Source organism: Gorilla gorilla, chromosome 5 (assembly GCF_029281585.2).
Source record: "Gorilla gorilla gorilla isolate KB3781 chromosome 5, NHGRI_mGorGor1-v2.1_pri, whole genome shotgun sequence".
NCBI lineage: Eukaryota > Metazoa > Chordata > Mammalia > Primates > Hominidae > Gorilla > Gorilla gorilla.
In genome coordinates this window covers 22,570,189-22,594,960 of record NC_073229.2, presented here as the reverse complement: position 1 = coordinate 22,594,960, position 24,772 = coordinate 22,570,189, and the positions used below count along the sequence as shown (strand labels likewise).

At 44.9% G+C, this 24,772-nt stretch overlaps 1 protein-coding gene across 4 annotated transcripts in view; it reads right to left on the bottom strand.

Annotated features, from left to right (window-relative positions):
* Positions 1-19,668: 19,668 nt before the first annotated feature.
* CDYL (chromodomain Y like) overlaps positions 19,669-24,772 on the bottom strand; it is a 181,276-nt gene continuing 176,172 nt past the window's right edge. For all 4 annotated transcript variants that reach the window (XM_031012412.3, XM_031012411.3, XM_063707299.1 and 1 more), the window contains exons 6-7: positions 22,810-22,953; positions 19,669-21,320 (exon numbers count right to left, since the gene is read on the bottom strand). In XM_031012412.3, the coding sequence (XP_030868272.2) occupies positions 21,162-21,320; positions 22,810-22,953 (303 nt within the window). In that variant the 3' untranslated portion in view covers positions 19,669-21,161. The remainder of the gene's footprint in view (positions 21,321-22,809; positions 22,954-24,772) is intronic.

Sequence of the window (24,772 nt, the reverse complement as noted above, 5' to 3'; positions counted from 1 at the left end):
CCCCAAAACAAAATGTCCCACCTGCTCCTTCCAAGATGCAGGGGGGCTTTGTGCACAGGGCTTTGTGGGCTCTGTAGGAGTAAAGGTACCGAGTTTTTGCACCTCCCTGGAAATTCTCTGATAACTGCCACTGTATGCCCTGGTGTCAGCCGTCACCAGCCAGGATGAAGACTCGTGCCCCAGGCCAGGTCCCAAACAAGCTTGTGGCTAAAGGAATTTCACATATCTTTAGTCTCTCTCTCTCTCTGTCTAAAGTAAAGGGAAGAAGAGAGGCCCTTTGAAATATCTAGAAATATCTGAGCTAAATGTATGGGTAAAAATTCCTTTCACAAAATGCTATTTTTCAAAAGGAAGCAGGGTGTCTATTTTCACCAAGATGGATATTTCACAGCACTTTGGGATGTTCATAAACACTTTCTTGCCTTCATTTAGCCCAGGAAGCTGAAAAAGAGACAGAACTGAATGAATTTGCCTTGCTTATTCTTCCCTGAAAGATGGCAGACAGCAAGTTGCTGCTTGGCATAAACCCAAGACCTGTGTGATTAAATAATATATAACCATGGGAGCCAGCAGGCACATGAATTGGTTTTCTAACAAGTGCACTTTCGGCCAAGAGGGTTAGCTGAGGTGTCTGCTCCCTGTCTGGAGCTAGACCAGCAGCCTCGGGGCTTTCAAATACAGCCACTGTCTGCCCCAGGCGTATTCAAGATGGAAAAAAAATGCACATTTAAAGGAGTCCAAATCTTCTGTAAAAACAAGTCCACAGGTCCAGCTGGAATGGTCCTTCCAAAGAGGGAAAACACCAATTTAAATATTTGATTTGTATCCAAATCCATTTCATCAAAGACCTGGCACCCAGAACAGTCTGCCGACCCATCTGAGAAAGAATACAGACATTTCTGGTGTCCCTGAAAAGTAGCCTCAGCTCCCCAGGCCACCGGAGCCAAGAGCCAGAACCGGCTCTGAGTTTGGGGCATCAGATTACCCAGTCCCAGGATTACACACAGGCAAGTCCGGCTGAAACCGGAGCTGCCCCAACCCTTGCTTTATGCTGGCTTTGGGGCTTGAGCTTCCTCAGTCACAGCCAAACAGGGCCTGAGGCTGGGAGCTGGTGGGCTGGGAGCTGGGGCCTCCGGGAGAGCTGGGTCCAGCCCCTCGGTTCCAGCTTCCCTGTGCTTTCTGCCACTCTCTCTGGATCCTTCAGCGGCAGATTTTTGAGTGGTCCGGCCAAAGCCCAAGACAGTCACTGAATAATCGGCTGCAGTTTGCAAAGCCATTCCGTTTTGCAACTGCTGTTTTCATTCAGAATTTTCTGGAATTCCAATCCTCCCCCACCGCCCTCCATGGTAGGTGTTTTTTTTTTTTTTTGTTAAGTCTTCACACTTGGAAGGCACTTGGGCCTCTGAGGTGAGGACATGGGAAGGACTCGGATCTGCCTCCCCACTTTGGAAGGACACCCAAGACACAAAGGGACCGAAGGGAGGGCAAGATGGAGCATCCCCGCTGCTTCTGGGAAAAGACCAGGCCATAGACATGGGAGAGCAGGGAGCACCCCACATCACAGCACTGCTCGACACTCGGCTATCCACCTCGAAAGCAAGACGCCGATCATCAAAAAGCAGAGCACGAGAAACAACCAAGTCATCAGACAGACAAATCTCCCTCCCTACCACGCCTGGCGCACAGTGGGTGCCCAATCAATGTCAGTTCAGTCGAACTGTTTGTTGACAAGATCGCCTCACTGAGTACCAACTTCCTAACTCTCTTTTCGCCCGTTGGAAAGGTCAAGTTATTTGTACTTCAAGGACTGTTCCGAGCAACTCTTCTGACACTTTTTAAAAAACAGCTTTGCTGATCAAGACCATTAGGGATATTTTGTCTCAAATATTCAAAAATGCATGTCAAGGGGGGAAAACTAACTCCATAGAAATCTTTCTTTAAAACAATTTATTTACTCATTATTTATTTATTTGAGACAGAGTCTCGCTCTGTCACCCAGGCTGGAGTGCAGCGGTGTGATCTCAGCTCACTGCAACCTCCACCTCCCGGGTTCAAGCAATTCTCCTGCCTCAGCCTCCGAGTAGCTGGGATTATAGGTGTGCATCACCACATCCAGCTAATTTTTTGTATTTTTAGTAGAGACGGGGTTTCACCATGTTGGCCAGGCTGGTCTTGAACTCCTGACCTCAAGTGATCCACCCACCTCGGCCTCCCAAAGTGCTGGGATTACAGGCATGAGCCATCGCATCTGGCCTAACAATTTATTTATTTAAATTGTGGTAAAATACAGCGGAAAATGTACCATCTTAACTATATTTATTTTTATTTTTTTGAGAAAGTCTTCCTCTGTTGGCCCAGCTGAAGTGCAGTGGCACGATCTCAGCTCAAGCAATCCTTCCACCTCCGTTTCCTGAGTAGCTGGGACTACAGGTGCGCGCCACCATGCCCAAAAATGTTTTGTGTTTTTAGTAGATATGGGGTTTCAGCATGTTGCCCAGGCTGGCTTGAACTCCTGGGCTCAAGCAATCCACCCACCTTGGCCTCCCACACTGTACCATCTTAACCATTTTTCAGTGTGCATTTCAACAGTGTTAAGTGCCTTCACACTGCTGTGCAGCCGTCGCCACCATCCATCTCCAGGTCCTTTCCATCGTCCCAAACTGAAATTCTGTCCCATTAAACACTCACTTCTCACTCCTCCTCTCCCCGTCCTCTGGCAACCCCCGTTTGTCTCTGTGAAATTCACTACTCTAGGAACCTCACATAAGTGCAAAAAATTGTTTTTTTAATTTAGAAAATATCTTGTGGCTAAGGAGAGAATTATCAGCTGAATCCACAGATTTGACATTTCTGTTCCATAAAGCCACAGTGACACAAGCTCTGGTGTTCCAGGGTGAACAGTTCTTCCTTTGGTCACTATTCCTGAGGGAGTGAGAGTCAGGATGCGTCAGGGCTTGACGCAGTCTCTGGGCAGGCTCCATGCTCTCCTGGAGATTTAACTCAGTGTGCTTGATGTGGGCCAACCTGGACCCCAGGTGGACACGCATGCTCAGCCAGTGGCTCTGTGACCCCACCTTTCATCCCTTCCCTCCCTCATTCCACGCGTCCCTCAGCCTGTGCCCTGCTCAAGTCCCTCCTGAGCCTGGAGAATCCTTCGCCATCCAGCTCCTGCCCACGATCAGCTCCTGGGCTGCCCCATGTCCCCCCTACTCCCTCCAGGCCTGCAGCTGGCTCCTTTCACTCCCTCCAGGCCTGCAGCCGGCTCCTTTCCTCTTCTCTCCCCTTGTTTGTATCGAGCCCATCAATGACTTCCCAATGCCAAGTCCAGCAGGCCTGTTATAGGCTGAATTATGTCCCCCCAAAATTCACTGTTGAAGTCCTAACCTCTAGCGTCTCAGAATGTGACTGTATTTGGAGATAAGCTCCTTACAGAGGTGATTAAGTTAGGGTGAGGCTATCAGAGTGGCCCCTAATCCAGTAGAATTGGTGTCCTCATAAGAAGAGGAAATTTGGACATAGACAACACACAGGAGATTGAGACCATCCTGGCCAACATGGCGAAACCCCATCTCTACTAAAAATACAAACATTAGCTGGGTGTGGTGGCGCGTGCCTGTAATCCCAGCTACTCAGGAGGCTGAGGCACGAGAATCACTTGAACCCGGGAGGTGGAGGTTTCAGTGTGCCTAGATTGCACCACTGCATTCCAGCCTGAGTGACAGAGTGAGACTCTGTCTCAAAATATATATATACATATACATATATATATAGAGAGAGAGAGAGACAGAGAGAGAGAGAGAAGTGTAATATATATACAGAAAAACTACCAACCCTGAGTACACCTTGATAAGTTGTCACAAAGTAGGCACACCTGGGACACCAGACCCGAATCAAGAAAGAGAATATTACCAGAGCCTCCCTCCCTACAAGCACCATTCCCCAAAGCACATCCCGAGTGAGTGTGTGAGGACACAGCAGGAAGGTGGCCATCTGTGAGCCAACAGAGAGGCTTCGGGAGGAACCAGCCCTGCCCATCCTTTGATCTTGGACTCCCAGCCTCCAGAACTGTGAGAGAAAATGTCTGTTGTTGAAGCCCCCGGTCTGTGATACTTTGTTATGGCAGCACACAAACAAACAAATATCAGGCTCCTTCTGGTCCTTGTCCTCCTTGTCCTCCCCTTTCCCTCTGCTTGCCCCCTGGGTGCTGCTGGTCTGAGATGACCCCTCCTCGCTGTGCCTGGCATTCCTCTCTCACAGTCCTGGCATCACTCACACACCCTTCCCGAGCCTCAGCTGGGTGTGCCAACTGCTTGCCAGACATTCGCTTAAGACAGCTCCACAGGCCAAGTCGAATCCAAGATCTTGGAGAGGCCAAGATCTCCAAGTCAGCCAGGTCAAAACAGAATGAGTGGCCCTCTTCTGCCATACCCAATTTCTTCTTGTTTCCAGTGTCACTGGCTCCTCTTTCCTTCAACCCTAACCAATCAAACACCGTGTCCTGATGATTTTACTTCAAAGGCATTTAACAAAATCCCTTCAGTGATTCCCTGTCACAGGATGAGATGGCAGCTCATCAATCTGGTAGACAAGGCCCCCCTCCAGTGCCCCACCACTCCGTGCCCCACAGCCCGGCTCCTGGAGGGCTACGCCGTCTCACGGCTCTGGGACGTTCTTGGACTGTGCCTGGTCTGCAACACATTCTCCTTTTTTTTTTTTTTTTTTTTACCATATCCTCTCTCAAACTGTTTATCCTCTAAGACCCAGCTTGGGCATGACCTCCTCCAAGAAGGCACCCCTGAATTCCCAGGCTGTGTTGAGTGCCCCTTCTTGCTGGTTCCAACACAACTAGGGTGCCCTCATCATCATCATCATCATCACCAGGGTCTTGCCATCATCAGTACAGTTATACAGCAAAATCATGTCCTGAGCAATGGTCGTGTTGGGCACGTGTTTAATCTCATTCGACCCTTAAAACAACCCTGTGGAGGAGGTACTATCTTATCCTCAGTTCACAGATGAGGAGACTGAGGCGCAGAGAAGTTAAGCCACTTGTCCAGGGTCATAGTCTGTTACAGCATTATTCACCCTTTGTATCATGACCTCATCTTCTAATCTCCTCCTCCTTTGTGTTGCCTGCTATGGTCTGAATGTATGTGGTCCCCCCCGAAACTCATGTGTTGAAACCTAATCATCAATGTGATAGTATTAGGAGGTGGGGTCTTTGAGAGGTGTTTAGGTCATGAGTGTGGACACCCCATGAATGGGATTAATGCCCTTATAAAAGAGGCTCCAGGCAGCTCCTGTGCCCCTTCACCATTCGAGGACACAGTGAGAAGGTGCCATCTATGAAAGAGAAAGTCGGCCCTCACCAGACACCACATCCACCAGCGCCTTGATCTTGCACTTTCAGCCACCAGAGTGTGTGTGTGAATAGTACATTTCTGCTGTTAATAAGCCACTCAATTTATGGTATTCTGTTACAGCAACCCAAACAGACTAAGACACTGCCCTTGAGAACAGGAGCCACATCTAACTTATTTTTGGATCCCCAAGGCTCAGCATAAGTAACATGATAAGGAGTTGTTGCCATGAAGAACTGAACAGAATTGAATGGAATCTCTCACAGGCCACCTGGTCTGGCAAAGGCAAGACACCAGCTTCCTGGCTTTAGCTCCTGCCCTATGCCCAGGACTGGCCTTAGGTAAGAGTGGGTCCACATGGGATTCTGTAGGAAAGGAACCTGCCTACACAAGTTCTGTAGGAAAGGAACCTGCCTACACATGAAAAATATCTTTCCTATCTGCTCTATGGAGCTGCACATCTCTTTAAGGGAAAGAACACCCTCATTCCATAAATCAAAGTAAAGATTCAAAAGAAAATATGGCTGGTCCCCACCTTTCTCCGCTTGGCAGTTTGCGCTTTTATCCATTGGCCAATTTGTTGGTTTGAAGACCTACCCTTCCTTTTATCAATCAATTCCAGAATCAATATGCTTATTCTTTTATAATCAAAGAATGCATGCATTGTTGAGATGTACATATCATTACATGGAAATTAGTCTGCTGAGAGCTATCCTGCTTTTGATTATTTTATATGGGACAAAAAGAACACGTGAGGATGACAATGAGAAGAGGTTTTTGTTTTTGTTTTTGAGGTGCAGTCCTGCTCTGTCGCCCAGGTTGGAGTGCAGTGGCATGATCTTGGCTCACTGCAACCTCCATCTCCCAAGTTCAAGCAATCCACCCGGCTCAGCCTCCCAGGTAGCTGGGATTACAAGTGTTCTCCACCACACCTGGGTAATTTTTGTATTTTTAGTAGAGATGGGATTTTGCCATGTTGGCCAGACTGGTCTCAAACTCCTGACCTCAAGTGTTCCACCTTCCTCAGCCTCCCATAGGGCTGGGATTATAGGCATGAGCCACCAGGCCCAGCCAGAAGAGTTTGTTTTAAATACAATATAATGCTTCAGGCTGGGTGTAGTAGCTGACGCCTGTAATCCCAGCACTTTGGCAGGTTGAAGCAGGCAGATCATTTGAACTCGGGAGTTTGAGATCAGCCTGGGCAAAATGGTGAAACTCTATCTCTACAAAAAATACAAAAATTAGCCAGGCATGGTGGTGCGTACCTGTAGTCCCAGCTACTCAGGAGGCTGAGGCACGAGAATCGCTTGAACCTGGGAGGCAGAGGTTGCAGTGAGCCGAGATGACACCACTGCACTCTAGCCTGAGCGGCAGAGAGAGACTCTGCCAACCAATCAATCAATTATGCTTCAATCAGTAGGAGCTTTTAAAAATAAACTTAAGGCCGGGCGCAGTGGCTCATGCCTGTAATCCCAGCACTTTGGGAGGCTGAGGTGGGCGGATCATGAGGTCAGGAGATTGAGACCATCCTGGCCAACATGGTGAAATCCCATCTCTACTAAAAATACAAAAATTAGCTGGGTATGGTGGCGCGTGCCTGTAATCCCAGCTACTCAGGAGGCTGAGGCACAAGGATCACTTGAACCCGGGAGGCGGAGGTTTCAGTGTGCCTAGATCTCAACACTGCACTCCAGCCTGGGTGACAGAGTGAGACTCTGTATCCAAAAAAAAAAAAAAAAAAAAAAAAATTATATATATATATATATATATATATAGAGAGAGAGAGAGAGAGAGAGAGAGAGAGAGAGAGAGAGAGAGAGAAAGTGTAATACATATACAGAAAAGCTACCAACCCTGAGTACACCTTGGTGAATTGTCACAAAGTAGGCACACCTGGGACACCAGACCCAAATCAAGAAGGAGAATATTACCAGAGCCTCCCTCCGCTCAAGCACCATTCCCTGAAGCACTAAGCAGCTCACTGACTCTTAACGCCATAGTTTGGCCTGGGTTTTAACCTTGTCTGATGTAATCATGCGGTATAAATTCCTCTGTATCTGGCTTCTTTTGTTCAACATGTTGGTGAGATTCATCAGTTGGGTTTAGCAGTTGCTAATACACTTTCATTACCATAAGAATTCATTTATAAGTATATTACAATGTATTTAGGCATTCTCCTGGTTTTTTTTTTTTTAATTAACTTATTATTGTTATTTTTTTAGAGACAGGGGCTTGCTCTGTCACCCAGGCTGGAGTGCAGAGGTGAATCTTAATGCACTGCAGCCTCTGACTCCTGGGCTCAAGTGATTCTCCTGCCACAGCTTCCCAAGTAGCTAGGACCACAGGTGTGCACCACCACACCCAGCTAATTTTTAAAATTTTTTGTAGATATGGGGATCTTACTATGTTGCCCATACTGGTCTTGAACTCCTAGGCTCAAATGATTGGCCTCCCGCAGTGCTGGGATTACAGGCGTGAGCCACAGCACCTGGCCAGCCATTCTCCTATTGATGGACATTTGCACATCACTGGTGAACATGTTTTCACATTTCTTTTGGGGCTATGCCTAGGAGTGGCATTTCTGGGTAGTGGAATATGCTGGTGTTAGTAGATACTGCCAAAGAGTTTTCCCAAGTGGTTGTGCCATTTTACATTCTCACCAGCAGTGTATGAGCATTTCAGTTACCTCATATTTCTCCCAGCACTTGGTATTAACAATCCTTATAGTTTTAGACATTCTGGTAGGTGAATATTGGTTTCTCACTGTGGTTTTAATTTGCTTGATGCCTTATGAGGTTGAGCATTTTTAATTTTTTCTTGGCCAATTACATCATTTTTTTCTTTCTTTCTTTTCCCTTCCCTTTCCTTCCTTCTTTTATTTTTTCTTTCTTTTGTGAAGCAGCTGTTAATTTCTTTTTACAATTAATTAAATTATTTTATTATTTTTAACTCTGATTTTATATATATATATGAACATAAAATTTACCATTTTTACTTTTTTTCTTTTGAGATGGGGGTCTTGCTATGTTGCCCAGGCTGTCTTTGAACTCCTGGGCTCAAGTGATCCTCCTGCCTCAGCCACCTGAGTAGCTCGGATTGCAGGCATAAGCCACTGTACCCAGCTCCCATTTTTACCAGTGTGCAGCTCGCTGACATTAGCTACATTCACGTTGATGTACCACCACTGCTGCCATCCATTTCTAGCTGTTTATTTCTTTGGCTCTTTTTTTTTCTGTTGAATCATCAACTTTTTCTTGCTAGTTTGTAGAAATTCTTTATATATTCCAGATATGGGTCTTTTAGCTACTGTATATTCCTTTTTACTCTCTCACTGATGAAAATAAATTCCTAATTTTACTATCATCTAATGTACCAATCTTTTTCTTTTGGGTTAGTGATTTTTGTGTCCTGTTGAAGAAATGTTTATGTACCTCTTACCGAGCTTTTAAAATCTACATCTGCCTACTAAGCTCTACTCTTCTGATTTTTGTTTTTTCCACAACCCCAATAAATCTCTTGTATAAGCCCTTCAGTGTTCTGATGCCTACATTGTGCTAGGAAATGAACCAGGCACCATCACGGATGTTCTCTCCTATTTTGTGGGAAAATTGTCTTCATCATAATTTGCCCAAGTCAGAACACCATATGTACACTGAACAATTTCCATGGCTCCCCAACATCTGGAACCCTTCCTGCATTGGAGGGGGATTGGATTGATGCTGGAGTGGGGTCAGGGGAGTGCCCATTCCCAGCCCCACCTGCATCCCACAGGTGCGGGACTTGGAGAATGGAGGTAAGGTGTCCTTGAGCAGAGCCAGGCCAGGGCTGTGGTTCTGCAAACAGACTGAGGACATAGATGAGTCTGTTTGCATTGCTGTGGGCTGCAGGGGTGGCAGAAGGTGGGAGAGAAGCAAGTAAAGGAGAGATCCAGAATGAAGAGGAGCAGAGCGCCAGGAGCAAAGCCCTAAGAAAGGAAAGAGAGGGAAGTACCTGGTTTAGCAGGTCAGCACTGCAGGAATGAGAGAGAGGTTGCAGGGATTGGCTCCAACCCCCCTGTCTCTGGTTTTTGTTGTTTTGGTGTCAGGACTGGCTAAGAGTCCCAGATTGTACAGAGCCTGACCAGGAAAGGTAATGAGGGCCCTGCAAAGCTTGGAGAGGGGAAGTCAGGGCTGTCCTGTGGGCAGAGGCTCCAGGGCACGTGAGCCAGGCTGGGGTTGTGGTTAAGGCCAAGCCTCGCAGAAGGGGCCCAGACCAGTCTTTCCTGTCCTCCTTTCTCCCCCTCTCTCTCTGAATTGAGAAGTTTAAACAATCAATGAAAGGCCCACCCGCCAAAAAGAAAGTATTTGCCTGCTGGGCTCAGAAATGGTTATTATAAGCGGTTTGCAAATCTTCGTATTGTGGCAGAAAGCAGATCAGTGATTGCCTGGGGTGGGGCAGAGTGGGAGGGGCAGGAGGGAGGGATCACAAAGAAGCACAGGAAAATCTCTGGGGGGGATGGACGTGTTCACTGTATAGTGTTGGTTTCATGGGTGTATACATACGTCAACACTTGTCAGATTCTACACTTTGAACACAGTGTTATCGTATGTCAATTACCCCTCAGTGAAGCTGTTAACATCCCCTCAGCACACATGCATGTGCTCACACACATACACTCCATGTGCGCACCTACACACACACCCCCACAGGCACACACACGCGAGCTCTGACACAGTCTGCAGGGCAGTGGTTCAGGTTACACTTTAATCGTGCAGTGCGCACCTCTCTCTTGGCAAACCTCCCCGCTTGCAGGAGTCATGGATCTTTTGTGTCCTTGTCACAAGACAGACAAACCAACACTCAGACGGCCTGACTCTGTGGCTGCAGTGTGACTGTGATACCACTTAAAGTTCAGTATTCCAGGATCTGGGAAGGCCCAAGCCAAGGAGAGAACTGCCAGGTACACAGAGCAGGGCAGACTCTTGAATCTGCATCTGTCTCATCCCCACGACCCTTACAACCCCGACGATCACTGAGCTTGTGGCTTAAACTTCACAATCGGCAGGCTCACCCCAGCAGCCCTGTCCTCACAGGCATTGGGAATGTCTTCTTTCCTTCTTCAGGGGAAAATTAAAAACGGAGAATGAGGGATTCGGGGGTTAACACACCAAGGGAATGAACCGTATCTGGGGCCCCCAGGACAGAGCTGAGGATTGTGGTTCTAATGATCACCACACACCTCTAGAGAACAAGAATTATAGGGAATTTTCTCCTCTCCAAACAGTGTGTTTATGTAATAGTTTCTCACTGCAGGAGGCTTTAAAGCTCCAGAGAACATCTCTAGTGATACAGAAAAGTAAAAAACAGTGGTGACTGTCACACTAACAGATTGCTACCAGCAAACATTTACAGCAAGGCATAAAAATCAACAGATTATCTTTCCTTTTACCAAACGATAGTAGCTGACTGCTGACCTGAGCAGCCTTTTCCAGGAGGCCCACTGGCCCTGGTCCGTTGAATCTGCCTCTCACGGGCTCTCTGCTGATCAATCGTTGCTGCTGGCGGCCAGCCAAGGTCTTCGGTGGGAACCGGGGCTGCTGGGGTGCAATGGTTCCTCAAACTAGGACCACACCTCATCAGCACAGGGCTCTCACCAGCTCCGAGCGCCAGCTCCAGAGGAAGAAGAGAGAAGAGCAGTAAAGCTGAGCCCCAAAGCAAAACGTTGGAAAGGTTCCCACTCCCCACTCTTAGAAACACCTGGCAATGGGGCACGGTGGCTGACGCCTGTAATCCCAGCACTTTGGGAGGCCGAGGCGGGCGGATCACAAGGTCAGGAGATCGAGACCATCCTGGCTAACATGGTGAAACCGTATCTCTACTAAAAATACAAAAAATTAGCCGGGCGTGGTGGTGGGCGCCTGTAGTCCCAGCTTCTGGGGAGGCTGAGACAGGAGAATGGCGTGAAACCGGGAGGCGGAGCTTGCAGTGAGCTGAGATCATGCCACTGCACTCCAGCCGGGGCAACAGAGCGAGACTCCATCTCAAAAAAAAAAAAAAAAAAGGAAACACCCGGCAAACACCTGAGTGACCGAGGGCCTGGGGAGGAAATTGTTTGCTGCTTTATAGTAAAACCTAAAAAGCTCTTGTGACATGTGGGTGGACACCTCTAAAACAGGGAACATCCAGCCAGCAAGCCAGAGGCCTCCCTCGGGTGAACTCAGATCTTTTTTTGGTGGGGTGGACACGGTCTCGCTTTGTCGCCCAGGCTGAAGTGCAGTGGTATGATCACGGCTCACTGCAGCCTTGACCTCCCAGACTCAAGCAATCTACCCACCTCAGCCTCCTGAGTAGCTGGAACTACAGGCATGCACCACCACGTCTGGCTAATTTATTTCTATTTTTTATTTTTGGTAGAGATGGGGGTCTTACTCTGTTGCCCAGACTGGTCTTGAACTCTTGGCCTCAAGTGATCCTCCTGCCTTGGCTTCCCAAAGTGCTGGGATTACAGGCATGAGCCACCGTGCCCGGCCCAGATCTTTAAATAGGAAGAAGGGAAACAGAGCTGATGTTCATATCTCCGAGGGCATCAGTTTCCAAATATTCAGGCAAAACCCCCTTGGGGAAGCTTGAGACAGGGACAAGAAGCATCTATCTATAGGTATATTTTGTAAGAATTAGTCATGTAAACATGCTTATAACAATTAAAACATTTCCCCAATTTATTTGAAAAGTAAAAGTTTCTCATAATCACACCCACTAGAGGTAATTAGTGATGATCAAACCGAAAGTTTGGTGTCTTTTCTGTGCTGACATAACTGTCCCTCACCATGGAAATCACCAAGAAGTTCCTGCTGGGGATAGTGAGTGTCAGGCACCAAGCTTGCATCAGAAGTGATGGCACACATTCCAAATGAATTGCATTCCTGAGTTTAAGACAGTGAGCAGCAAAAGTTTATATACCAAGACTTTGTCTAAAAACTTACCTAATTTTATTTCACCCAGGAGCATGACAGTGACAGCGTGGCTAGCAAAAATACCTATAATAACATACATACGACAAGTCTACAAATTGCTTCTAAAATTCAAGGGGCAAGAAATGTCACATTTACTTATTGTCATAGAAAGAGAAAGCCCAGGCTGGGCGTGGTGGCTCATGCCTGTAATCCCAGCACTTTGGGAGGCTGAGGCGGGTGGATCACAAGATCAGGAGATTGACACCATCCTGGCGAACACAGTGAAACCCCGTCTCTACTAAAAATACAAAAAATTAGCTGGGCGTGGTGGCGGGCACCTGTAGTCCTAACTGCTCAGGAGGCTGAGGCAGGAGAATGGCATGAACCCGGGAGGCAGAGCTTGTAGTGAGCCGAGATCACGCCACTGCACTCCAGCCTGGGTGACAGAGCGAGACTCTGTCTCAAAAAAAAAAAAAAAAGAAAGAAAGACAGAGAAAGGCCAAGAGCCCACGACACACCATTACCCTGGGGTCTATAGAGCGCAAAGGATGAAAAAGGAGAGAATGCTGTTCTTGGGTGTGGTTTGGTTGCTATGAAATCTCTGTTCCAGCCCTTACTGGGGAGGGTGACCTTACGTAAATTATATAACCTCTTTTGGTCTCAGAGTTCTCATTTGAAAAATAGGGCTGATTGTAATTCTCATCTAAGACAGTAATAAATACTCATCACCATCATTGCTACATGCTCTCTTAAAGAGTTGCACAGTATGGGCATAGGATCATTTGTCATTTGTGCATCCAATCCCGCATAAAGGGACATTTAAATGCAGAGAATAGACTATTTTAGCAAGCTGTTACAGGACGTGAAAATTTTGCCTGAGACCCCATCTATATCTATCTATCTATCTATCTATCTATCTATCTATCTATCTATCTATCTATCTATCTGTATATTTATCAAAAGTGAGCTCTGAGAATGACCACCCTGGTTGTATTAGTCGTCTACTGTTGAATAGCAAATTACCCCCAAACTCACACTTTCTGGAACAAAAAATCCAGATGTAGCTTAGCCAGATCCTCTGTCTAGAGCTCTCTCCAGGGCTGCGGTTTAAAGGGTGAACCAGGCTGGACTGGGAAAGGATTCTCTCTCAAGCCCGCTCCTGTGGGCACTGGCAGGACTCAGCTCCTCACTGGATGTTGGTGGGAGGTCGCTCTCGGTCCCTTGGCTCATGGGCCTCTCCTATGGGTACTTCCCAGCATGGCAGCTGGACTCTCCCATAGTAAGCCAGCCAGAGGAGGCAAAAAGAGAACATGTGTGCACCAGCCGCAAGTCACAGTCTTTTACAGCCAGATTTCAGAAGTGACTGCTTTTGCCATGTTCTGTTTGTTAGAAGCGAGTCACCAGGTCTAGCCGTGCATCATACACAGATGTGAAGAGCAAGAGGTCGGGATCACTGGGAGCCAGTTTAGAAGCTGCTGACCGCACTTCCTTCTCCTTCTCTCCTTCTTCTTCTCCTCCTCCTCCTTCTCCTTCTCCTCCTTCTCCTCCTCCTCCTCCTCCTCCATCTCCTTCTCCTCCTTCTCCTTCTCCTCCTCCTCCTCCTTCTCCTTCTCCTCTTTCTCCTCCCTTCTTGTTCTTCTTTTTCTTCTTCTCTGAGGATAAGTAACAAGGTACACGCAAATTTAGAACTATATATCTTTCAGTAGAACTTAGTCTGCTGTCATTATGAAAAACTTTTTCCTACCATGCTTTTTGCTTTAATAGATATTTTGATATTAGCATAGCTACACCTGTTTTTGTTTGGTTATTGTTTGCACAGTATATATTTTCTACCTTTTTACATTCAACTTTTCAGTTTCCGATGTGTTTTCTTTTCTTGTCAACAGCATATATGTATATCTAGGTCAGTATATTTTGAATACAGCCTGAAAATATTTAGCTTTCACACAAGAATTTAGTCTATTTTTATTTAATGTGTTTCTTAATATTTTGAGATAAAATATACCATATTTTCTATGTGCTATTATTTGTCCTGCCAGTCTGTGTTCCTTTTTCACATCTTTCTTGCACATTTCGGATCAGTTAAGTATTTTTCCATAGTCTCCTTATGTTAGTTTAGAGGATTATATATATAATATACACACACGTTCAAAAAATTGAGACATAATTGAAACAACATAAAATTAACCATTTTAAAGCAAACAATTCAATTTTTAAAGGATATTTACAAGGTTGTGTGAACATTACCATTATTTAATTCCAGAACATTTTCATATCCCCCAAATAAAAACCTGTACCTGCCGCTCCCCACTCCAGTTGCCCCATGTCACCCCCTGTCCCTGGCAACCACGAATCTATTTTCTGTTTCTATGGATTTACCAATCCTTGGCATTTTATATAAATGGAATCATACAATATGTGGCCTTTTGCATCTGGCTTCTTTCACTTAGCATAATGTTTTCAAGGTTCAACCACACTGTAGCATGTATCAATACCTCATTCATTCATCTGTATTGCCAGATAACATTCCATTGGATATGCCAATTCATTGTTTATCCTTTCTCCAGTTGGTGAATATTTGGTGGCTATTATGAATAATGCTGCTATGAACATTCACATACAAGTATTTGAGTACCTATCTTTAATTCTCTTGGATATATACTAGACGTAGAATTGCAAGGCTTAAGAGTTCCTCAAGAAGTTTAACTTCATCCTTATGCCAGTTTGAGGAACTATCAAGCAGTTTTCTACTGTGGCTGTACCAATTGACATTTTCACCAGCAAATGTGTGAGGATTTCCATTTTTTCACATGTTCATCAACATTTGTTATTGTTATTATAACTGAACATATTAGTTCAGTTGTTGGTATTTTCTTATTATAGTCATTCTAGTGGGATAAAGTGATGTCTTACTGTAGTTTGATTTGCATTTCCATAGTGGCTGACATTGAACATCTTTTTTTTTTCTTTTTTTTTTTTTTGTGACAGGGTCTTGCTCTGTCACCCAGGCTAGAGTGCAGTGGCACATTTGTAGTTCACTGCAACCTACTTGGTAATCGTGTACATATAAGTTTTATATGTTGTCAGATTACTTCATTGAGAATATCTGCATTTGTATTAATAAGAAATGTCAACATAAATATATAGTCTATATGGTCTATAGTTTCCTTGTGATGTCTTTGTCTGGTTTTGGTATTAGGGCAACACTAGCCTTATAGAGGTAAGGAAGCATTCACTCCTCTTATTTTTTGGAAGAGTTTGTGAAGGATTGGCATTGATTCCTTTTTAAACATTTGACAGAATTTATGAGTGAAGCCATCTAGTGCTGGGCTTTTCTTCGTAGAAAGTTTTTTGACAGCAGATTCAATCTTTTTGTCTATTTTAGTTTTTTCTTTCTTCTTGAGTCAATTTCAAGTTTGTGTCTTTCTAGGAATTTGTCCACTTCATTTAGCTAATCTAATTTGTTGGGATACGATTACTCAGCACTCTCTTATAGTTCTTTTTATTTCTCTAAGGTTGGTAGTAGTGTCCCCCTTTTCATTTCTGATTTCGGTGATTTGAATAGTCTCTTATTTCCTTGGTCAGTCTAACTAAAATTTGTCAATTTTGTTGATCTTTTCAAAGAAATGACTTTAGGTTTCATAGATTTTTCTCTACTGTTTTTCTGCACTGCATTTTACTTACTCCTGCTCTAATCTTCATTTCTTTCCTTCTACTTGCTATGGGTTTAGTTTGCAGTTCTTTATTTCTGGTTTCTTAAGGTAGAAGATTAGGTTATTGATTTGGCATCTACTTTTCTCATATAGATGTTTTATTAGATAATTCATTACATACATTTTGTTATGCTGTGTCTGCATCCTCATTCATCTCCAAGTATTTTCTAATTTCTCTTGTGCTTTCTTCTTTGACCCATCTGTTATTTAGGAATGTGGTTTAATTTCTGCATATTTTTGAATTCTCCACATTTCTTCGTTATTGATATCTCATTGCATTCCATTGAGGCTGGAGGACATACTTGGTATGATTTTAATCATTTTAAATTTTTAAGACTTGTTTTATTGCCTAACATATGGTCTATCCTCGAGAATGTCCCAGGTGCACCTGAGAAGAATATGCCCTCTGCTGTTATTGGATGAAGGGTTGTATAGGTGTGTGACGTCTAGATGGTTTAAAATGTTGTTCCAGTCTTCTATTTCCTTGTTGATCCTCTGTCTAGTTGTCCTATGCAGTGTGTTTCATACAGGTGATAGACATATATATGTATATAATTTACCCAGTTTTAGCATATAAAATTTAAGAAAATGAGAACGTTAAATACATTAGATCTTAGCTTTTATTCTAATGCCTGTATTAAACCATTTATTAGCCATTTAAGTGTTTGTGACTCTAAGGTCATAAAACAGATTTTAAATTTTGAAATGCTAGTCTCTTATCTTGCCAAAAAAGTAAGTTTTAAACCAGGGTTGAAATCATTCAATGTCATTTTCACCAAAGCAGACATTCGTTTGCTTCTTCAGACAGCCATGCTGTCAGAATGTTCCCTAGGGAAGAGGGAGAGGATTCCCCTGTTGCCAAATAGTGAAGGTATTTATTTTTAAATGCTAGTTAGTATTGAGAGAGCTCGGTGGGCTGGTCCAGCTCTTACAGATGCAGAAAGCTTGTAGACCACCAGAATTCCCTGGTAAGTTTAGCGTTGACTTGAAAATAGCCCTAAATCCAGAGCCACTGAGCAGGCTGGAACCACCCGTTCTGCCATGCTGCCCCACCACTCTCACTTGCAGAGAATCACAGGCCCATGGGATGCCAGGATGGGCTGGACACCACAGGCCATTGGTCCCCTCCTTGCCTTCCCACTTAAGGGAAGAGTGCATAGAGCAGTGGAGTGTAGCCCTCTCTTCCCAGGTGCTAGGTCACCAACAGGCTGTGTGATGGTGGGCAAGTGGCCTGACCCTTCTGGGCCTCAGTTTCTTCACATGTAAACTGGTGCATGAAACATCGGAGATCTCCTCTCCTCCTTAGTTCTGGGCTGTACTCCAGGGTCTCATATTCCCACTTATCTGTGCTTTCACCTGCCCGAGTCTCTCCCTTCCTCTAGAGGGCGGGACTCCCTGGCATGTCCTGGAGTCCATTTGAAAAGTTTCGGCTTAGAAACAGCTTCTCACACTTGGTGGGGCACGAACCTGGGGCTGTTGTCGGAAAAGCCTCAGAAAGCTCCTGTCTGCACGCTAGGACAGGAAGGCCATGCGCTGGGGAAAGTTGGTTACAGGAGAGATCAACACAGAGAGGCCACCAGATGGCTCAGTGAGTGGACCTGGGAAAAGCAGAGACTGAATTTCCCTAGGGCAATGACAGAATCCTGTGTCCCCAGGGTTTTTCCCTCTTAAGCTGTGTGTCACTATTTGGCAGGTGCCAATTCTCTTGCAACACACAGAAAATATATTTTCTTCTTTTAGAATATTTATAAATATTTATATTTACCTCTAGGGGAGAGAACTTGATTTTCTTTTGGAGAAGCTGTAACGCTTGTTCATACTAGTGTAAGAAGTAGCGTACCAGTGGGTTGGAGCCTCTGATGGAGCCCAATGAGAGGGAGTTGACCATGAGGCTGGCCCTAGCCCCCAGGCTCCTGCTGTGCCCAGAGACTGGGGGCACCCCTCACTTCCTCTTGACCAAATATGGGGCGAGAGAATGGGAGCAGCCCGTCTGAGGCCATCTACAGTCCCGTTTACGTAGTTGGCACACTTTTCCCTCCAAGATCGTCAGAGTTCTGGGTTCTTCTCATTTCTGTAGCTGTCACTAGTTTTGCTGGGGACATCACAAGCTAAATCAGCCTGCCTAAAGACTATTTGAGAGCTCTCATTTTATAGAGTGATGCTAGGACAGGAAGGCCATGAGCTGGGGAAAGCTGGTTACAGGAGAGGTCAGTACAGACAGGCCACCAGATGGGCTCAGTGAGTGGATCTGGGAAAAGCATATTAATGTGTATTACATTAATATTCTCTGCAAAATAATCTCAAAAAACTGAATGAGCCAACGGACATCAAGTGTTTCGAAGCGAGCCTGGTTTACGCTGCAGTGTAAGTGCCATCGTCACTGTTACCCTCATGGTCGAGGAAGCAAGGCTGCCTGGGTGTTGTGCCTGTCTCTGGCTCTCAGGGGTAACAGGCTCCCGACTTTGGCTTTGAGGGCCTGAGCAGTCTTAAGCCCAGGAGCTGGGAAGCTCTAGGGTACAAAACTGGATATATACAAGATAATGTTTTTCATTCATATCCTTTAAAGTTTTTTAAAGCATACAATTTTCTTTAAACCTAAGATTTCATCAACATTCTTTTTCAATACATGTGTATTCCACTGTGACGGTGTTGCACAACTATTTAACCAAAACCCTACTGAGGAACATGAATGCAGTTTCCAATGCTTCACTGTCAGGAACAATCCTGAGATGAACTTAACTGCGTACGTATCTTTATTGTCGTATTTCCTATAACCACTCATTCCTTAAGATGAATCCTTATTGATGGAGTTGCTGGGTCCAGGCTTTTATATTTGACAGTTACTGTCAAATTCTCTTCAAAAGTTGGACCGAGACTTTCACCCACCTGAGCAGTCGCATTTCCCTTCCTCCTCACCCACACAGGGCACAAAACAGAAGCACTTCACTGCTGTCGCCAGTGCTTCTAGTTGGGATCAATTCTTGTGCAAGAAGTTGAAAGGTGGAAGGTTTGCTTCAGAAAAAGGGGAGGTGGCTCACAAGGCCCAGAGGATTCAGAGTCTCAGATGATGCAGACAGACAACTTGGAGATTTTACTCAGTTCCCTATTTGTAAATTCTACAACACTGACATCTTGGTGTCTTTGCCAGAATATGTGCTTTGCCACATCGACCTTGGGTAAAAGCTTCATGCTACTCCTGTTCAAATTACCTACATGACGTTGGGCAAGTGTTTAATTCTTCAGGTTCCTCATCTGTGAAACAGGAGTGAAAACAGCCACATTACAGGTTTGGGTAAAGGAGGAGTTAAGTTACAACTCTACGTAAGAGAAAATTTAACAGTGAATGAAGTCAGTCAGTCACAGAAGCTTATTTGTGATATGATATAAAGGTTAAAAATACGTAGAACTAAAAGTAATTTATTTTAGGAATAAGTTCTTTGAAGGAGAAGTGGATGATGGACAAAGTGAGGAAATGGTCACCTGGGTGAAGGTGACCAGGGAGGACATTGGTCAAATTGTTAGGTCCTACCTAGGTGTTAGTCACACAGGGTTTCATTCCATTAAACTGTACAGATGCTTTATACACACATGTATATTTCACACACACACACAAGAGAAAACATCCCATGAGAAATCTCACAAGAATCAGAGAAACATTTCAAATGTGTTAAGAAATATTAGTTTTATTTAACCAGTTTTCACAGCTGAATATTTATTCTATAAAAACTTTACAGATTGTACAGTTTATATATAGTTCAAACTACTGAACGAAAAGGTAGGTCCCACAGATGCAAAAATACTGTACCAATCAATCCAAGATAAAGGCAGATTTACACACTGTACAGCTCTCCGCGTGGCCGGGGAGGTGGTCAGTTCTAAGTATAAACTTCAAAACTGTACAAAAATAAGAATTTGATTTTATTTCGCTCTTCATACATTCAATATGATTGCAAGCTCAGAAGCCTAACTAATAATAGGCATCTGGAGTCTGGAATCAGTACCCACTCCTGGAAGGAGTGCACGTGTCTATCCACACAGGGCACTCTTGGACACCATACTGAACTCAGTATATTGTATAGACATAAAAGCAGAGGCCAAGAACATTAAATGTTGAATATAAGGTAGTTCTTTTTTGTTTTGAAAGGAGTTTTTGCATTTAATAGTGTGCCAAAAGAATTTTAACTTATTAAATAAAATATATTCTAAGTGAACCTAAAAATTACACTTTATAAACATAAAAATATTTTATTTTGGTGAAATACATCAATCATATCTGCAAATAGAAAACCAAAACTGTCTATAAAGTAGTATTTCTCACCCAGCAACAAGAAGCACTTATGTAGTTATTTTTCAGAAGGGTCAGAAAAACTATTTAAAACCCACTAAAGACTAACTTATAACTTAGATAGTCATACTTACGCTATTCAGTGATTCACTAATACTGCAAAACAAGCTTTCTTCTAGAGACAGTGGTTTCTTCATGTTAACTGGGTAAGAACTGGACATATTTTAAAAAGAAGGGGAAACCAATTGATATCTCAGCATGAATCCTAAGCATATGTCTGGTTTGGGGTATGCTCCTCAGCAGATTTTTCATCAGAAGTATTTATCCTAGAAGCTAAGTCTTTTGATTTTGAGTTTCCCGAATCTGAGGTATCTGTACCTTCTTGGAGAAAAAGCCAACGCCTCACATCACTCTGTGTCTCTATGTGGGGCAGGGAGGCGAGGCTGGCTAATACCCCTTTAGATTCTGTGTTCTAGAAGGAAGAAATGAGGAAAACAAACATTATTCCAGACTTTTCTGTCATCCAAAACCAATAAAACACAATTCTGTTTTTTATACAGTACTAGCCAAAGAAAACAAAAATTAGAGCTTCTAAGAGCAGTCTAGTGCTCACCTTTATACTTTTACACTTGCGTGTATATAAGTATAAAATAATGACGTTTGGACAAAGAAGCTTTGTAGTTATTTATTTTAAAGTTACAGTACTTTAAAACTCCTCGATAATAAATAGCGTGGATGTTCCCAGTCCTGCTTCCAAGTGTAAGCTACAGGTGAGCTTGTTTCAGGCTGTGAGAATGGATCAGGGCAACTGGAGCCGGTGATGTTCTCCTGCTCAGCCCGATCCCGGTGTCACCAGTGGGCAGCCCGACACTCAGAACTCATCGATCTTCCTCTGCAAGTACTTTAACATGGAGTCCATCCCCTGGGCCGAGCCCCAGATTTTCTTCAGCACCTCACACTCCCTCTCGTTGGCCTGCTCCAGCTCCATCTTCATGTTGCAGCGCACGAGGGCTTTGGATTCCTCAAGCACCTGCACCGGAAGACAAGCAGCCAGTTAGCAGGGTGCATGCGGGCAGACATGGGTCCCCTGTGCCTCCACATTTATGGAGGCAATCATCAAATTCCAGCAATCACCTGTTAAAAAGGTTACCAGACATTTTCTCACAATATGTCAGGCCTAATATATGTATAAAGCACATTTCACACTAGGCACTGGGTGCATTCTTAACTTCAAAACGGCTTATTTCAAAGGAGAGCTGGGCTGTCGGCACCCAGCCTGTGAACAGCCTCGGCCCCGCGCCACTGCCGCATACTGGCGTGGACCCCCGAACTGGACGTCTGCTCTGCTGATGCCCAGAAAGCTCTGGGGATGCCTGTTGAGGGAATTTTTCTAAACAAAATGTAATTTTCATAATGAGGGTTGCTTGTCTGCCTGGGATGGGAGTCGTATCAGTTAATATTATACATTTCACATCCTATAATTTGCCAAATGAAATTTTGTTAGAAGCATATTTAAAAAAAAAATTATTTGTGTTTTTTTTTTTGACACAGGGTCTTGCTTTGTTGCCCAGGCTGGACAGCAGTGGCGGGATCTCTGCTCACTGCAATCTCCGCCTCCCGGGTTCAAGCGATTCTCTCACCTCAGCCTCTCGAGTAGTTGGGATTACAGGCGTGCACCACCAAGCCTGGCTAACTTTTGGATTTTTAGTACAGACGGGGTTTTGCCATGTTGGCCAGGCTGGTCTCCAACTCCTGACCTCAAGTGATCTGCCCTCCTCGGCCTCCCAAAGTGCTGGGATTATAGGCGTGAGCCACTGTGCCCGGCCTATTCAGCACATTTATTAAACAAAAACTTAGGAGGCCGGGCACAGTGGCTCATGCCTGTAATTCCAGCACTTTGGGAGGCTGAGGTGGGTGGATCAACTTGAGGTCAGGAGTTCGAGACCAGCCTGGCCAACGTGGTGAGACTCCGTGTCTACTGAAAATACAAAAATAACCCAGGCATGGTGGCGCATGCCTGTAGTCCCAGCTACTCGGGAGGCTGAAGCACAAGCATCACTTGAACCTGGGAGGTTGAGGTTGCAGTGAGCCGAGATTCCACCACTGCACTCAAGCCTGAGCGACAGAGTGAGACTCCATCTCACAAACAACAACAACCCCAAAACAACTTAGGCCCACTGTGGGGAAAGCGGGGAGAAGCTAATAATGTGACTGAAAAGGCTTTGGAACCAGTAAAGAATTATATCCATGTTAGTTGTTGTTGACTTTCATAGGACATTTGCTAACTTGCTGACATTTCAGACTGAAGTCCATTTCTGTGGTTCCTGGATATTTGCAAAGGGAAGGCAAGGCGTGCGTGGGGGCAGTGGCGGCAATAGCTTCTGGCAGGACTTCACGGGAAGGTGCTCTGTCCAGGACAAACGTAAAGGACTTAGGAATAATTGCAAATTTGTGAGCTCTCTGAGGGAAAAGTTTCTATTTTTTAAAAAGTAACGTGTAACAGAAGCAATTAGACATACAACTGGATTGCACGAGGCAAGCTCCTTAATGCGAACCATCACTTCCTGAGTGAATGTCCCGGGCCAAAACACCTGGGAGACCAGGCCCTTGCCACACGCCTCCTGCGCTGTCAGCTTCCGTCCACTGAGCAGCATCTCGTTTGCCTGCAAGGAAGAAGAGTGGATGTAATATGAATTGTGGTGGGAGGCGGGCGGGGAAGACCCATCCCTTAAAATCCACACCAAAGGGAGACATTCACAAATACCAGCCCCGCAGGGAAATGGGGCACATCCTCTAGGGGCCGCTAGGAACAGACCCTGTGCAAGGTGCAGTCCATTGGGCAGGTGGGAAAGTAATCTATCGGGCTGATGATTTTTTTCTTAAAAAGGAAAGCAAAAAGTGTCTTATTTTACAACCTACTACAGAATTACAGGGACTCAATAAAGAAATCTAAAATAGAAAAGGTCTTTTTGCCATTCGTTTAAAAAGTTACTGGTATAACTTCCTCTCCTCCCATCTGCCTTCCTCCCCCTCATGCCGGCCCTTCCCATGTGTGAGCTCTTTTAATACACAAAACAATCCCGGGAAAATCAGCATATGCAAAGTTAGGCAATTTATAATTTTAAGGATTTGAACCAGGCATAGAACTCCTACCAAACATTTTCTTTATCTGGGAGGCCAATGGTGACTTGTTTTTAATATACAGAAAAAATATTCTAATGGCAGTGACTGTTTCTGCTAGAGTATACCTTGGAGGCTGCCTTGTATCGCTTGGATATGAAAAGACAGAACTATCCAGGGCTTGAATGTGTCAAAAAATTACCGTAATCTGCTTGAGGGGCTGGCTATAGTCACCTCACATGGCTCAATGGAGAAAGCAAACATTAGTTTTTCTTTAAAAGCATATATATGTGTATATATGAAATTAATTTGAACCTTGTCCTGGATTCTAGATCACTTTATTTTTTAATACATGACACTTAACTAGATCACTTTTAAGGTCTCAGTACAACATGTATGGATTTTACATCATTCAAATGACAGGCTCACAGATGCCGAGATAAGGCGGGAAGGGGTGCACACATGTCTGATAAAGAAACTCCACACTGGCCTGAGGGGACAATTTTTGGTCTGTCGTTTATCTTGCCTGGTTAACCTTCCTAACAACTCTGATGTCACAAAGCCTTGACTATGAGCTCCTGGGGCTCTGGTAAAACACAATTTCGGTAGGTGGCTTCCATTTCCAAAAGAGGCAAAATCACAAAAGACAGTTTTGGCCCTGGTCGCTGAGACAGTGTAAGACTGCCCATACACCTTCTGTCAATGTCTTGATGCCGTTTACTGCATGTGAAACCCGCAGCTTGGAGAGCACACAGGCAGAGGCAGCAAAGCAAACACGTGGCTGACTCACTGCCCCTCCCATGCAGGCAGAGGCTGGAAAACAGGGCTGGGGACAGGCTCCTCAGGAGGGTTTGCAAGGTTCTTTTTTTTTTTTTTGAGACGGAGTCTCCTTCTGTCGCCCAGGCTGGAGTGGCGCAATATCGGCTCACTGCAAGCTCCGCCTCCCAGGTTCACGCCATTCTCCTGCCTCAGCCTCGTGAGTAGCTGGGACTACAGGCGCCCGCCACCACGCCTGGCTAATTTTTTTTTTTGTATTTTTAGTAGAGACGGGGTTTCACTGTGTTAGCCAGGATGGTCTTGATCTCCTGACCTCGTGATCCACCCGCCTGGGCCTCCCAAAGTGCTGGGATTACCAACTTGGACAAAGTCATGAGTTTTTGAAGAGTCTGGAGAAGTTCTAGAAACCCCTGAACTGACGAGCTTCTTCTCAGTGAAAAGACGGTCCATAAACAATGGATTTAGAAACGCGACCTGACCTTACTGTGAGTGGTTCTGATAGTCCTTGTAACGGCAGACCCAAATGCAGCAGGAAAGGGAGTGGGACTCCCGGTGTGCTGCTGCCGCACGAAGTGCTCTGTGCTA